This window comes from Mastigoproctus giganteus, chromosome 7 (genome assembly GCF_048544385.1).
Source record: "Mastigoproctus giganteus isolate SK-2022 chromosome 7, ASM4854438v1, whole genome shotgun sequence".
Lineage (NCBI taxonomy): Eukaryota > Metazoa > Arthropoda > Arachnida > Uropygi > Thelyphonidae > Mastigoproctus > Mastigoproctus giganteus.
The window spans coordinates 106,412,161-106,428,996 of NC_143581.1; the positions used below are offsets into that span (position 1 = coordinate 106,412,161).

Here is a 16,836-nt window from a genome sequence, read left to right on the forward strand (position 1 = left end):
AGTTTAACATTGACAAATGTAAAGTACTGCATATGGGATGCAGGTAACCCCAGAGTAACGTATCAACTGTGTGGTACTTCACTGACAGTGGTAGAGAGTGAAAAGGACCTGGGGGTAATTGTGCAGGCTAGATATGAAGTTTTCTGAGCAGTGCAGACGGTGTGCAAGAGTAGCTCATGGTGTCTTGTCAACGATATACAGGAATTTTTCTAGCAGAGATAAGGAGGTGATTATCCCCTTATATAAGGCAATGGTCAGGTCACACCTTGAGTACTGTATACAGGTCTGGAGGCCTCATTTTAAGGATGTAGAGCTGTTGGAACGAGTACAGAGAAGGGCAACAAGATTAGTGAATGGAACAAAGGGTTGCTCTTACGAAGAAAGGCTTAAGTTTTTGCAAATTAGTGTCTGGAGACTAGGCACCTGCGAGGTGATCTGATTGAGGTGTATAAAGCCTTGAATGGTTTAAGCATGCTCAATGCTTATGGGATTCTTCCTCTTGCTCGGAATAATTGCCTGGGAAGGCATAAATTCAAATTGAGGAAAGACAGTTGTAGGATAGATGTGCGGACGTTTGCCTTTAGCCAGCATGTGGTTGATTGCTGGAACAAACTTCCATCTGTCATTGTAGAAGTTGATAGCTTAAATAGATTCAAGGCAGACCTAGACAAACATTTGGTGCAATTGGATGGGTGAAATTAGATTTTTTTTTTTTTTTTTTTTGCTGATGCTGTATAAGCTTGCTTTCTTACATAATGTGCCTTTGTTAATGCTAATGCTAATCTAACGTTTAAGCCTAATAACAGTGACAGTGAATTATTACACTGATGGAATACCTGGTTCCTCGGCAAAGCAACATTGTCACCCCTCTCGCTAGTGGACGAAACCACCACTTGGGGGGTAGGTACACTGCATTCACGTAGATGGCAATTTGATGCCAGTATGGATAAACATCGTGAGTTAACTGACTTTGAAAGAAGGACAGTAATGGGTGCCCGACGCATGGATCACTCTATTGTGAGGTGGTACAGAAATTGCACTATCCCCATTCAACAGTATCAAGAGTGTATCGGGAATATGCCATTTCCAGAATAACATCTCACTGTGGAGAGTGCTGTGGTTGGAGAAAGGTGGTGGATGAATGCGGCCATCGACATCTGTCTCACATTTTTTCACCCAACTGGAGAGCAACAGTGGCACAAATCAATGCCGACTTCAATGAGGAAGGTGCCAGAAACGTCTCTACCAAGGCCATCAGGCAATCATTAGCCACAATAGGTTATGGGAGCAGCCAACCTACCAGAGTCCCATTGCTAACACCACAAAACAGGACTCTATGCCTCAACTCGGCAAAAGAACATCGACACTGGACCTTTGATGATTGGAGATGGGCCAACGAGTCCAGTTTCCAGTTATTTTGAGCAGACGGGAGGGTGCGTATCTGGTGTAAACTGCAAGAAGCTATGCACCCGTCATGTTGTTGTTGTTATTGTTATTTTGGTTTTTAGGAGCATTAGCAACTAAGGCCATATTGCTTCGGGGATATGCGGTGGTCATTCTCTGACCTTTCCGCTTCCTCCATATTTGGTGGTGACAGGCTCGAACCCCGGTCTAATCAAGAAGCATGTGCTACGCACTGCTGCTCCTTCCCACCTGGCTACGGAGGCGCCTCCCGTCATGTCAACAAGGAACTGTTCAGGCAGGTGGACAGTGGGTAATGGTCTGGAGTGTGTTCAACTGGCACACACTGGGACCTCTGGTACGTCTAGATGCATCTCTGAACAGTTCAGGTTACATGTCCATCCTTGCAGACCATCTGTATTGCTGCATGGTTATCATGCAGCCACAGTGCAATGGACTCTTCCAGCAGGACAATGCGCCTGCCCACAGAGCTGTGGTGACTAGAACATGGTTCAAAGAGTATTCTGATTTTGCCACCGAGGAATGGCCTCCCTGATCACTGAACACCAGCCCTGTGGAGCATCTTTGAGATGATGTGGCAAGGTCTGTTCGAGCTTCAGATCCTCCATCCAGGAATGCAACGAAATTATGGATGGTGGTGCAGCAAAGCATGGATGGAAATACCTGTGGAATGATTTTGTGAACTAGTGTACTAAAGCCTTGCAGTGTGACTGCCCTTATCCGGGCGAAAGGATTGCTTACTTTGTTAATCTGAATGCATCTTACTGTGTAGGTAATTTGGATAATATTAAACTTTCCTTATTGCATTTGTAAATGCTGTACAATTAGCATTAGTAGAGGCATTTGATGCAAGAAAGCAAGCTTATGCAGCATCAGCCAAAAAAAAAAAAAAATAAATAAATAAATAAATAAAAAATAACCACTTCCACTTCATCCCTCTGTTCATTCGAAATACCTGTCCAGGTCAGCCTTAAACTTATTTAGGCTATCAACTTTCACGACAATGGATGGAAGTCTATTCCAGCAACCAACCACCCGCTGGCTAAAGGCAAATTTCCTCACGTCTATCCTACATCTGTCTTTCCTCAATTTGAATTTATGCCCTCTCAGGTGATTATTCTGAGCAAGACGAAGAATCCCATCAGCATTGAGCATGCTCAAACCATTCAAGGCTTTATACACCTCTATCAGATCGCCTCGCCGGTGCCTAGCCTCCAGACACTGTAATTTGCAAAACTTAAGCCTTTCTTCGTAAGAGCACACCTTTGTTCCATTCACTAATCTTGTTGCCCTTCTCTGTACTCGTTCCAGCATCTCTACATCCTTCTTGAAATGAGGTCTCCAGACCTGTATACAGTACTCTAGGTGCGGCCTGACCATTGCCTTATACAAGGGAATAATCACCTCCTTATCCCTGCTAGAAAAATTCCTATATATCATCAACAATACACCATGAGCTACTCTTGCAGCCCGTCTGCACTGCTCAGAAAACTTCATATCTGCCTGCACAACCACCCCAGGTCCCTTTCATTCTCTACCACTGTCAGTGTAGTACCACAGAGTTGATACGTTGCTCTGGGGTTGCTGTTTCCCATATGTAGTACTTTACATTTGTCAATGTTAAACTTCATTTGCCACATCTCAGCCCATCTGCTCAACCTTTCCAGATCCTGTTGCAGTAGCATAGTGTGAGTAGTATCCTTGACAACCCTGCCAACCTTCATATCGTTTGCAAACTTGGACATTAAGCTTGATATACATCATCATCAATATCATTTATAAACACAGAAAACAATAATGGACCCAATACTGAACCCTGAGGGACTTCACTAATAACATTAGTCCACGATGAGCAGTGTCCATTGATTACCACTCTCTGTCTTCTCCCCCTCAACCACCCCTTTATCCATAGTAGCAATTTGCCTCCAATGCCACACTGCTCCAATTTGTGCAGCAGTCTTCCATGTGCAACAGTATCAAAAGCCTTTCTAAGATCCAAGTATATAATATCAAAGTTATTTCCCTGCATCCAGTTCTTTTGTGACTGCATCATAGTATCCAATCAAATTGGTCAAGCAAGACTTCCCCTTAATAAAACCATGCTGTGTCTGAGCTATAACTGAAGTCTTGTCTAGATGATCCTGCAGTGCTTCTTTAACCAGTGCCTCCATTAATTTTCCAGGAACAGAAGTTAAACTAACAGGTCTATAATTACTTGTGTCGCCCTTTGATCCTCCTTTGTGAATTGGGGTCACATTTGCACATCTCCAGTCCATGGGTACTTCCCCTGAGTCCAAGGAGGCTCTCTTATGGCTAAGGGTTTGCTTACTTCCTTTGCTGCTTCCTTTAATATAACTGGATAGATCCCATCCACCCCAGATGCCTTTCTTGTATTTATCTTCAACATTTTCTCCTCCACTTTACTCTCAGTTATTACAAGATTCTCCAGCCTACTGCCAGATTTGAATACACCTCTGGCATTCCCCTCGCTGAATAACACCTCATGTGTTAATGTCGATGCAAAATATTCATTCAGTTTGTTAGCTACCTGAGCAGATCATCAACAGTTGACCCATCGATATCAAGTGGACCAATCTGATTCATCCCCTTCCTTCTAGAGTTTACATAAGTAAAGAACTCTTTGCTGTTTTTCTTTGCATCCCTTGCCAAAGATTTCTCGTAATCTGCCTTCGCCTGCCTAACCTCCTTTGTAACTTGGTTACAGATCAACTTGTATCTATCATAGGCTTCTGTGTCACGTGTTAATTTGTATGTATCCCATGCATTTTTCTTCTCTGCCATATGTCTCATTAGTTCATCTGACATCCACTTAGGCCTAAACCTTGAACAATATTTCTTAGTTGGTATGTAAAACCTAGTAGCTTCCAAGATAAGTTCTCTGAATGCTTCCCATTTTGAATTTGCTGTTGGTAACATCATCAGTTGGTCCCACTGTATAGAATTTAAATACTGTCTCAGTCCATTGTAGTCGCCTTTACGAAAGCAATAACCCTTCCCTTTACCCCTAATGGTAGTTACCTCTTTGAGTAAATCCCACTTCAGCACACTGTGATCACTGCCACCTAGTGGTTCATTTACCTGCAGATTCTTAATGCATGAAGAATCACTACTGATAATCAAATCAAGAGTATTACTCCCTCTAGTTGCCTCCTGAACATTCTGATGTAGAAAACAATCATCCAATAAATCCACAAAAGCCTTGCTAGTGTGTGAGTGACCAGCCCCCAAAATCCAGTCAATATCTGGGAAATTAAAATCCCCCATTATAAGACTCTCTGATTTACTGGCCCACTCTATTTCCCAGTACAGTTTCTTATTATACTCATCAGAGTCATTAGGCCTATAGCACACTCCTACTCTCAATTTTGATCTCCCAATGCTTATGTCACACCAAACTGACTCGACACTGCACTGTCCAGCAATGTCGACTGGCTTCACTTCCTTGGATTTTATGTATTTCTTAACTAATAGCATAACCCCTCTTCCCTTCCTATCCTGTCTATCCTTTCTGTAGACATTGTACTCCCCAAACTCCAGATCTGCATTCCTTATATCTGTGTGACACCACGTCTCTGAAATCCCCACAATATCTGCCTTTGATGTTTTGAGCAATACCTCAAATTCATCAAATTTATTTACTAAACTCCTAGCATTGGTGTACACGCAAGTATACATGCACCTGTTCTTTTTCTTAGCTACCCTAACACAACCTATGTGTTTATTTGTACCCCAATGATTCCCAGCAGTCTCTGAAATATCCTGCATCTTATTTTCCAGGCTGCGGCTCATTCCAATAGAAGCAGTGCAAGAATCACTTTCACCTCTGCCAGTGGCTACTGTTAATCTATTAGTCCTTGTATCCCCCCAATCAAGCAGTTTTCCGACCCACCTAACACTGCCTCGATAGCATCAGCAAACTTTCTTGCACCCTTTCTATTTAAGTGTATCCCATCCCTGTAGCAGCAGTCTCTCCTGTTAACAAGTACAGACTAGGCTGAAAAAAATTCTACCCCTTGAGCCTTGCACAATCCTTCCAGGGCCGAATTGATCGACAGGGCTCTCATCATATACTCCCTCCTATCGTGTCTGGGCAGAATTGCAGACACTTTCAAATTCAACCCTAATTCACGGCTTTTTTTCAACAGTGACCTGTACTTGTTAAGTAATTCCGCCGGTCTCCTACTCTTAATATCATTAGTGCCAACGTGTACAACTATATCACCTTTTGTGCCCTTAAAAGATGATATCCGCTCTACAACGTCATCAACCTTTGCCCCTGGCAGACACACCCTTGTCCTGTTCCACCTATCCTTTTTACAAAGCATGTTTCCTGTTTCCCTAACAATAGAGTCACCAACAACTACTAGTTCCTTTGGGACCAGCGCATTCTGCCTTGGGGGCTGCCGCTGTGTTGCGCGATGACCAAGTGCAAGCTCTGGCATTGGTGTGGGCAGAGTTCTCTCATCAGAGTGGCGTATAACATTGCTAAAGCTGTAATGTGCTGCATATCTTAATAATATGTGAGAGTGAGAGGCGAAGATTAATACTATATTTTTTAAACAGATTACTTTTATCTTTTCCTTTGATCAGTTACATGAGAAGTGAAAAGTACTAACTTGGTCATTAACAACAGAAATTAGCTGTTGGATTCAGTTTTTATCCAAACACTTGGGAAATTAAAGTTTGTTGCTTTAATTGGTTTTTATGCACTAACGTCTGTGGAATATAGATGACATAGCACTGTCTTACTATTGTTAAAGTTTGTATAGGAGGCATACACTGAGTGGACAGAAATCATGGGATACCTACCTAGTAATAAGGTAGACCCACTCTTTGCCCGGATAAGGGCAGTCACGTGGCAAAGCATTGAGTTCACTAGGTCACAAAAGTGTTCCACAGGTATTTCCATCCATGCTTGCTGCACCGCTGTCCATAATTCCGTTGCATTCGTGAGAGGAGGATCCAAAGCTTGAACCACAGACAAACCTGCAGGTTTGTCTGTGGTTCTAAAAATATGCAAATAGGCAAGTTGGGACAGTATGAGGAGCATTACATATTCCACATTTAGAGTGAACATAAACTAAGTACAACCTCTCCTCAACTTTTACATTATCATGGAGAGAGAAATATCTTATATATATAAAACATACTTACAGTTTTGTTTGAGTTCTCTGTGACATCTGAGTGATTAAATGACCATAAAAACATATTTGGCCGACTACATTAGGGTTTTTGGATAACAAAGTATGAGCAACCTAAAAATAAAAATAAAAAATTTGCAGACACAGGGTATTTCAATTAACGAGGTACCAAGGCCTATCTTGTTTATTTTTAGATTTCTGCTATTTATCTGGATATTTTTTGTCACATTTGGGTTGAAAATTTCGAATTTGATGGTAAAATTGGATTAAGTATTATCATTTACATTTTATGATTTCTAAATTAAAATACTGCCTAATGAACTGCTTTTTTTCATTTGTTCCTTGTCTTCAGTTTAGTATAAAAATGTTATCACTATACGTCTAAAACATTATTTGAAACAAAAATATAATCAAATGTAAGTTGTAACATGAGGAAATGCAACACAGACACATTCATAACCAGCCATTCAGAATTAAAATCTAGATTTATCAATATTAAACCTAAATTGCCATTTTTCAGCCCATCTGCCTAGTTTATCAACTTTTAGTTGATGTAACAGACCTGATTAATGTCACTAACCACCCAGCCCATGTTGGTATCAGTATCTAAATCAATAAAATTCCTATATCAATAATTTTATTAAAAAAAAAAAAAAAACTGAACAGTTTGTTTCAAGATGGTCAAAGGTGCTTGAATCATAACAATGGCAATTATAATTGATTACACCACTATTTTTAACTTTTATTTATTTTTATTTTTTTATTATTAATACCTCAGAAGTACAAAATTAGTGGAACACTGTATATTCTTTTTTTTTTTTTTTTTTTTATTTGGTAGTTGTTGGCGCATCAGCTTCTGTGGCCATATTGCCCCTCCCACAGTTTTTGCAGTACTTTGATCCAAGCCCGAGGCGGGAATCGAACCCGCGACCTTTGGGTTGCCGGGCAGGTACTTTACCCACTCGGCTAGCCTGGTCGGCCAACACTGTATATGGCATAATGTATTTATGGGACACCAAATCTATATAAATGTTATTTTTTTTCACTCACTTTTGGCACAAAAAAAAAAAAAAAAAAGGCTTGGTCTTCTTGAATTAAAATCAAAATAACTCAAATTGAATGCATCACCTACGTGGTAATGGCGCATTGCACTAAACAACGTCACAGTTTACATCACAAGTTGTTTTTAGTATAGATGTATCATGTATATATATTGATTGAAAGGCATAAGGAAATTAACAATTAAAAATTAATTAAAACACTAACTCCAATTTTAAAAGAAACTGCTTATTGACTGATTGCAATATTGAGAAACAGTACATCCAGATCATTCAACATACTCAATTAATTATTTATTAACAGATGACATTTCTAAATCCACTTTGGGAATATATATCAAGCTTAAATTTATTTTTTAATTTATTATCAAGTTTAGCAAAATGTATTTATAATCCAACAACATATGTTAATTCAGATATTAGGATATAAATTTGATGAGCAAAATAAGAAAATTTTCATAAAAAATATATTAAAAAAAAAAAAAAAAAATACAAAGAGTTCAAATCAAACAGAACAATGTAATTTTTTTAAATTAATAAATTTTAAATCTAAATTTAAGCAAATGTAGATAGCCATTCTACAACTTCACTGTCTATTTTGGAAGAAAAAAATCAGAAATTTTCCATCAAGGTTTTATTGTATTGTCATTACATAAGAATTTTCATGTCTCTCATGTCTCTCTTTGGGCACAAAATTTTTGAATTATGCATAGGAATTAGAAAATTCAAAAAAACAGCTTTTTCCATGCTCATAGTCTTGTACTTACTCCACTTTACTTCAAATTTTCAATACAGTTTATAACTATTTTAATTTTAATGACAGAATTATAATTTTATATTATAAACTTATATTACTGTAATAGGTTATAACAACATTGTAATACACACTGTGATGCCACTTTATTAGGTACACCTACCTAGTAGTGTTGAGCCTCCTACAGCCTGAATTCATCTAGGCATGGATTGAACAAGATGCTGAAAACATTGTGCAGGAACAGAGTACCATGCAGACATGTGTGTCATGCAGTTCCTTGAGATTTGATGGAGGTGTGGGCCTGCAGCGAACAGCACTTTCCAGCTCATCCCAAAGATGTTCAATAGGATTGATATCCAAGAACTGAGCGGGGAACTGCAGCAAAGAAATGTCATTGTAATGTTCATGGAACCATTCCATAGTGATTCGGGCTTTGTGCACCAGCACATTATCCTGCTTGAAGTAACCATCTGACTGAGGATAAACTGTCAACATGAACGGATGCATATGGTCAGCAACAATGTTTAGGTATGATGTGGCATTCAGATGTGAATCTATGAGACCCAACATGTGCCAAGAAAACATTCCCCACACCATAACACTGCCCCCACCACCTTGCACAATAGTCATCAGACATGACGGGTTCATGGATTCATGTTGTTTTCACCAAATTCTGAGCCTTCCATCAACACAACACCAGGAACTTCGACTCATCAGACCAAGCAACTGTTTTCCGATCCTCGATAGTCCAGTGCTGGTGTTGTTGTGCCCACAGGAGGCGTGTTCTCTTGTTCTTCATTGATAACAAAGGTATGCGATGTGGCCTTCAGCTGTTGTAGCCCATTTCCGACAAAGTGCGACTAGTGATTCGTTGCGATATTTTGTCCTGCGCACCAAGGTAGGTTGTATTTTGACATGATGTGCGACATTGTGGCCCGTCTGTTTGCTTGCACAATTCTAGCCATCTTCCTCCTCTGACCGCTCTCATCAACAAGTGATTTTCTTCCAAAGGAGTGCCATTGAGAGGATGTTTTCTGTTCATTGCACCTTTCTCGATACACCCTCGAAACTGTGGTGTGAAGTTCAGGAGAGCTGCCGTTTCAGAGATGCTTTGTCCAGCACATCTTGCACCTACTGCCATGCCACGTTCAAAGTCCATTAGATCACTCCTTTTCCCCATTCTTGCTGTGGTTTGTATGTTTAACTGATAATAGAAAAGTTGTGCTGCATTTGTATCCACAACTGTGGTCATGTGACTTGCAATGTTGTGGAACAAACCATTTCTGTGTACAGCAAGGGTGTACCTAATAAAGTGGCAGCACAGTATATATTATATACAGGGTGGGCCAAAAGTAGGTATAAGTACTGAAAGGGCCATGTTTAGTCTCTTAGGTGCTCAAAATGTCCTCCATCAATGTTTCAACATTCCTGGTTGTTGTTATTTGATTTTTAGGAGCATCAGCAACTAAGGCCATATTGCTCCAGGGATATGCGGTGGTCATTCCCTGACCTTTCCGCATCCTCCGTATTTGGTGGTCACGGGCTCGAACCCCAGTCTAATCAAGAAGCGTATGCTACGCACTGCTGCTACTGCCCACAGAGGCGCCTCAATATTCCTGGAACCTGTCCCTGACACACAGTAACACACAAATTCTGGTTAGCACCAATGTCGATAAATGCTTGAGATGAACTCCAATTCGTCCACACTCAAAAACCTTCTCCTTTACTAAGCCCCAAAAAAAGAAATCCATAGGTGTCAAGTCGGGTGAACATGACCGCCATTCAATGCTGCCACGTCGCCCGATCCAATGTTGTGTCAAGGTAGCTCCATACCGTCAAAGCAAAATGAGGAGGGGCCCCATCTTGTTGAAAGAACAGTTCGATTAAGTCAGCCCTGGTTGCAAGTTGTGGCACCACCACATTGCGTAACATGTTTGGATAACTGTTACCATCCATAGTTGTTTCAAAAAAAACTGACCCCGTGACAGCATAGCTGGGCAGTCCACCCCACACAGTGATGCTTGGCTGGTTCAGTTCAGTTGTGATAGTTACATGAGGATTTTCATCTGCCCAGTATAAACAATTATGCCTAATTCACATGGCCTGACAACTTGAAACAGGCTTCATTTGACCAGATGATCTTATCAAGGTTCTTTGTTGGTCAGAAATTTGATTACACTTTATCTTGCAGAATTGCAACCGTCTGAATCATCCTCCAAAAGGCCATGTAAGAGTCTTGGATGGCATGGCTTCAATTTCAATTTACGCATTAAGCATTGCAAGGACGTTCTCAGTATGGATAGTTCCTGAGATGCACGTTGCATGGACTTTTTTCAGACTGCTCACGAATGTCAGGGTGACTCATCTCATTCTCCTTTGTCACGGATGTCCAAGGACATCCAGATTTTGGCACATTAACCACTGAACCCGTTGCATCAGATTTATCTCTGATACGAAAAATTTGTCAGATGTGTTGGTGGAGTGGTGTCAAATACCTCTTGCCACGCTCTGAGCACCTTTTCAGCCTTCCAATACTGCTTCAGAATCCACTTTCCTTGTTCTTCACCCAGACTCCCTGCCATCGTTCAATATACATGTAACATAAAAGAAATCATAATGAAAAATAAAATATCCTTCTTATTAGTATTAGTAACGGCCGTATGGTGCAAGAAAGCCTATGGCTTATGCTGCACCAGCCAAAAAAAAAAAAAAAAAATCCGAACAAAACAATGATAAAAACAAAAATTAAATAAATAAATAAATAAATAATAATAATTAATAAATAAATAAAAATAATAAAATGAAATAAAAATAAATAAAAAGGAAATTAATCCTGTCATCCTATGCACTTCCCTTACCCGAAAGTACTATCCAGATTACCTTTGAATTTCCCCAAACTGTCGGCCTCTACCACCCATGAAGGCAACTTATTCCAGTAATTTATAACTCGCTGGCTAAAATAAAACTTCCTGCAGTCCAATCTAAACATTTCCCCCCGTAACTTGAATTTATGTCCCCTAGTTCTAGCATCATTTATAATCTTGAAAATTTTATCCTCATTCATTTTACTGATGCCTCTCAGAGCCTTAAACACCTCAATCAAATCTCCTCTAAGGTGTCTAGTTTCCAAACTCTGCAACCCACATATTCGAAGTCTTTCTTCATAAGGACGCCCTTTTGCCGATCTCACCAGGCGAGTTACCCTTCTTTGCACCCTTTCAAGAAGCTCGATGTCTTTCTTTAGGTGCGGTCTCCATACTTGAACACAGTATTCCAAGTGTGGTCTAACATAAGCCTTATATAATGGGATTATCACGTCCCTATCTCTACTTGCAAAATTTCGATAGATCATCGATAGGACACCATGGGCCTTCCTTGCAACCTGTTTACAATGCTCAGAGAATTTCATGTCTGACCGTATCGTAACACCCAAGTCCCTTTCCTCCAGTACTGGGTTTAGTTGAACTCCACCAAGTGAATAAGTTATTTTGGGATTACTGTTTCCCAGATGTAATACCTTACACTTTGTTGGATTAAAGCACAGCTGCCATTTTTCTGACCATTCTTGAAGTCTATCTAGGTCTCTCTGAAGAAGCTCAGCTTGACAGTGATCATTAACTACTCTACCAATTTTAACATCATCTGCAAATTTAGACATCACGCCCTCTATCCCTTCATCAATGTCGTTTATGAAAATTAAAAACAACAGTGGTCCTAACACTGATCCTTGGGGAACCCCACTTCTTACATCAACCCAATCTGAGGAATAGCCATTTATCACAACCCTCTGCCTCCTGCCCTGAAGCCATCCTTCTATCCATCTAAGGATTTTCCCAGTGATTCCAACCTGTTCCAGCTTATAAAGCAACCACTCATGTGGGACTGAGTCAAAAGCTTTGCTGAAATCTAAATAAACAATGTCGAAATTATTCCCTAAATCCAGCTTGTGAGTGACCCTTTCGAAATAGCGAACCAGATTTGTTAAACATGATTTTCCCTTTACGAAACCATGCTGAGTATCCTTGAGAATTTCAATTCGATCCAAATGATCCTGAATTCCACCCTTGATCATTGCCTCCATGATTTTCCCTACTACTGAAGTCAGACTGACAGGTCGATAATTTCCAACTTCACTTTTAGAGCTACCCTTATGTATGGGAGATACATTTGCACTTTTCCAATCCAAGGGAATCTCCCCAGAGTCTAATGATGCTCGCATAATTAGCCTCAATGGTTCAATGCACTCGCTTGCCGCCTCTCTTAAGATTATAGGGTATATTCCATCAACTCCAGGAGCTTTACTGGTCTGTAGGCTCGAAAGTTTTTTCATTAAATAATCTTGCGAAATTTCAATATCATTAATTACATTTTTTTTAACTTCGCTCCCACAATTTCCCTTTGCCACAAAAGGCTTTTCATTTGTAAATATCGATGCAAAATAACTGTTGAGTTCATCTGCAACGGCAGCTGGTGTATTTATTACTATCCCCTTTCCCTTACGTAAAGGTCCGATCTGGTTTGTCCTGCTCTTCTTGGCATTTATATATGTGAAGAATTCTTTATCTCCCCTCTTTGCTCTGTTTGCAAGTGATTTCTCATAAACTGCCTTTGCCTGTCGAACCTTTTCTGTGGCTCTGTTACACATCACCTTGTAGCTGTTATAGGCTTCAGTACTTTTTATTGTTCTGTAACCTTTCCATGCCACCTTTTTTTACTCAAGTAATGCAGCAACTTCACTATTCATCCAACTTGGAACCCTCCTCGTGGAGTATTTTTTAATGGTATATACGCATTCAAGGCATCTGTGATTAATGTTTTAAAAGCGTACCACAGTTCAATTGTATTCATTCTCTGCGCGATATCTACCCAGTTAATAGAGGCCATGTAGTACCTTAAGGCATCGTAATTTCCTTTTCTGAAATTAAAACCCATTCCTTTGCCTTTTACTTCTGCTACCTCTCTCGTCATCATCCACCGTAGAACTCCGTGATCACTTCCTGCTACTGGTTCCTCTACTGTCAGCCCTGTTATGTCATCTGATTCATGTGTGATGATGAGGTCTAGGATATTCTTTTCTCTAGTACTTTCCCTGACATGTTGATACAAATAACAGTCATCTAGTTGATTTAAAAATTTTGTTCCCCATGTCGAGTTTCCTTCCCATTTACTCCAATCAATTAGAGGCAAATTGAAATCACCCATGATAAGACATTGACGCTTACTTGCCCATTCCATTTGCATGTAGAGGCTTTTGTCATAATCTTCACAATCACCTGGTCTGTAGATTACTCCTACTCGCATTATACCTTTGTTTCCAACTATCTCACACCATACAGACTCTGTACTAGCATGTGAAACGTCTGAATCCGGGAAAGCTATCATCGCACTCAGGCTGCTTCTGATAAGAAGCATTACCCCACCTCCCCTTCTATCCAACCTATCCTTCCTAAATACATTATACAAGCCGTACTGAAACTCATCATCCCCAATTTCCGGGTGGCACCACGTCTCTTATTACCTGTAAACTAAAAAGAAATAATAACGAAAAATAAAAATAAAATAAAAATACCATAACCCGACCAGTACCGTATACCTACTTTTGTTGGGGAGTTACTCGACGACGATCAGATCTACGAATTTCACTCAATGCTAATCATAAAGGGAGTAATTTTCAATCCATTTTTAAATTTTTGTGCATATCCCAAATATATACGTACCTGGAAAAGAAGTTGTTCTGCATGTATATCAAATATGAACTTGTTGGAGATAATTTCTGACCCGGTGCTATACATAAATATTTATCTTCAGACCATAATAATGTTTTTCGTTGAATTAATGATGGTTCATCATCATCACTGTTGACAGGTTCCACAATTTCATCTGAATGTTTCTGTCCACTATCATCATTCGTCCCCAAGAAATCATCACTCACTTTTATACTGTAGAATTTATATAAGGGTGAATTTATCAAATACCATAACCATATTTTCACTATTTTTTTCTGTTAGTTAGTTAGTTATTTGGTTTTTAGGAGCATTAGCAACTAAGGCCATATTGCTCCGGGATATGCGGTGGTCATTCCCTGACCTTTCCGCATCATCCATATTTGGTGGTGATGGGCTCGAACCCCGGTCTAATCAAGAAGCGTGTGCTACGCACTGCTGCTCCTTCCCACCTGGCTACGGAGGCGCCTATTTTTTTCTGTACACATAAATTCTGTACTCATACATAAATCATCATATCTTTGTAGATATGATGATTTATGTATGAGTCTTTGTTTTATATGTACATTAATGGCATAATCGTCATCTAATTCTCTACGTAATTGATAAACCATTGTATTTACATTAACTGGTACATTTATAACTTGTCCAATGATCTCATATTGTCCATGTTCTTAACATAAACGACAAATTTGCATAAGGGGGTAATCATGGTGACATCAACCGTTCAGTAACAACATCCAGTAGAGGCAAATCAGTAAGATATGTTGGATATATAAATCCAATTGACATGGCCACAGTTGGTATCCGTCCCTCTTTTAGTGAACTATGACATGTATTACACATAAATAAATAAATTTTCTGTTTATACTCCGGGACGACCAAATGGTTAGAGGAGTTCACAAGATAGACAGAATACAAGAAACAGCACCGTATTCAGCAGTCACAGGCTTGAACCCCGGTCAGTCAAGGCACGTGTATGTATGCACCCGTGTGCCTGACCACTAGGCTACGGCGGCCTCATGAAAGTACTCACTTTCTGTAAATGAAATTCATTTTGAAGAAATTCATATGAAGTTGAATCGTTTCAAATCTAACTGAAACCATAAACGATCACAAACATTAAAACTAAATCCAAATGGGTTTTTGTATACTAGTTTTTTAAACTCATTGTCAGCTCGTGTAGGCACTATAGGGATGTAATCAGGAATCTCATTATTAGCCATTTCTAATTTCATTTTTTTTCATGCATAATATTCCTTTATTCGTTCTGCTGGAGTTTTAGATTCCTGATCACTATCATTATGTACATAGTATAACTCTGTGGTTGACAAGTATCAGGCATAGTAGAACTCTGGTTGAATTTCATTATTATTCTGAATAGGTTGAATTTCTAATTTCCTTTTCTTCCGTTCACGATATTCCTTTATTATTTCAGCTCGAGTTTTTTTGAGTTCAGTTTGAGAAAATCCCAGGCATAACGAAACATTCTTGTTGAATTTCATCTGGATTCACATTTCGGTCCAACTTCCCTTTCTTTCACGATATTCCTTCAAACGCTGTGCTATAGATTTTGGCACAATCACTCACATATTAATCATGCTGATATAACTGTATAACACAGCACATCACTGCTCAATTGGACTTGTTGTGTCACTGCAACTTGTTGCATCACTGCACTTGTTACGTACAATTGAGTTTTCTTGGGTGCATTCATTATACTTGCTGCGTCAATGCACTTGTTGCATCACTACAGCAACAAGTACAATGCATGCGCATCAGGTTTTGTGACGATTTCTAGGTAACAATTTTTTCCAAATAACGTCAGCAAAAACGTTCTTAACATAAAAAAAAAAAACACTTCTGTAATCAATCGTTAGCACTTAAAAAACAGAGGAAACTGATTAATCATACAGGTCAGAAACATCAGGTTACAGGTGTCTTTGTATTTTCCAATTACAGAAGTGTGGTTTTTTTCAAAATAATTTTTATTTTGTGCTAATTAAAAAAAAAAGCTTTTTTCCCCCCACTTAAATTCTCCCAATTTGGGGCACATTCAAGCAAAAAATGGTGTGTCTATTTCAGACAAATTTAATCATTAAAATCAGTCCCGTACTTACTTGTGTGACCTAACCTAATCTTTCTTCACTAGCCGAAAATGAAAGTATACTAAAAAACCACACTTATTTCGCTTGAATAATCCAATGCCAAAGGAGGGAAAATATGGAAATTGTTAATCTACTAAAAAAAAAAAAAAAAAGTAGTGCATCATGTCTCTGACATAATATAATAATAATAATAATTTTAGACTGAACTCCAGATTATGGGTACACCTTGTCATCGCGTTGCAGGCATGGCCAAATTTGGGGCAGATTCAAGCATACTAACAATGGGCTTTTTAACAGACTTTCATTTTTGGCTAGTGAAAAAAGGTTAGGTTATGTTACACCAGTAATTAAGGATGGACGGATCAAAGCAAGATTTTCAACAATGCGCTTTTTATTAACCAAAAATCCAGCTGAATGAAAAGAAACAGAAAGGGGTGACATTATTTGAATACCGCCCTTGTGGCACCCTTTCTACAGTGGTATTATAAGTGAGCCACATCTGCAGCAGTTGTCAGGAAATAAAACATACGTTTCCGCCCCCCCCCCCACAATTGGAGGTCACTTCCTCTGAACATGTACCCATAATTTGGAGAATAATACAATTTCAAT

At 39.3% G+C, this 16,836-nt stretch overlaps 1 protein-coding gene across 1 annotated transcript in view; it reads right to left on the bottom strand.

Moving 5' to 3' along the window:
• LOC150083129 (ribonuclease P protein subunit p21-like) overlaps positions 1–6,694 on the bottom strand; it is a 41,759-nt gene extending 35,065 nt beyond the window's left edge. The window contains exon 1 of the mRNA XM_090377487.1: positions 6,598–6,694. Coding sequence (XP_090233613.1) covers positions 6,598–6,623 — 26 coding nt within the window. The 5' untranslated portion in view covers positions 6,624–6,694. The remainder of the gene's footprint in view (positions 1–6,597) is intronic.
• Between the last annotated feature and the right edge of the window lie 10,142 nt (positions 6,695–16,836).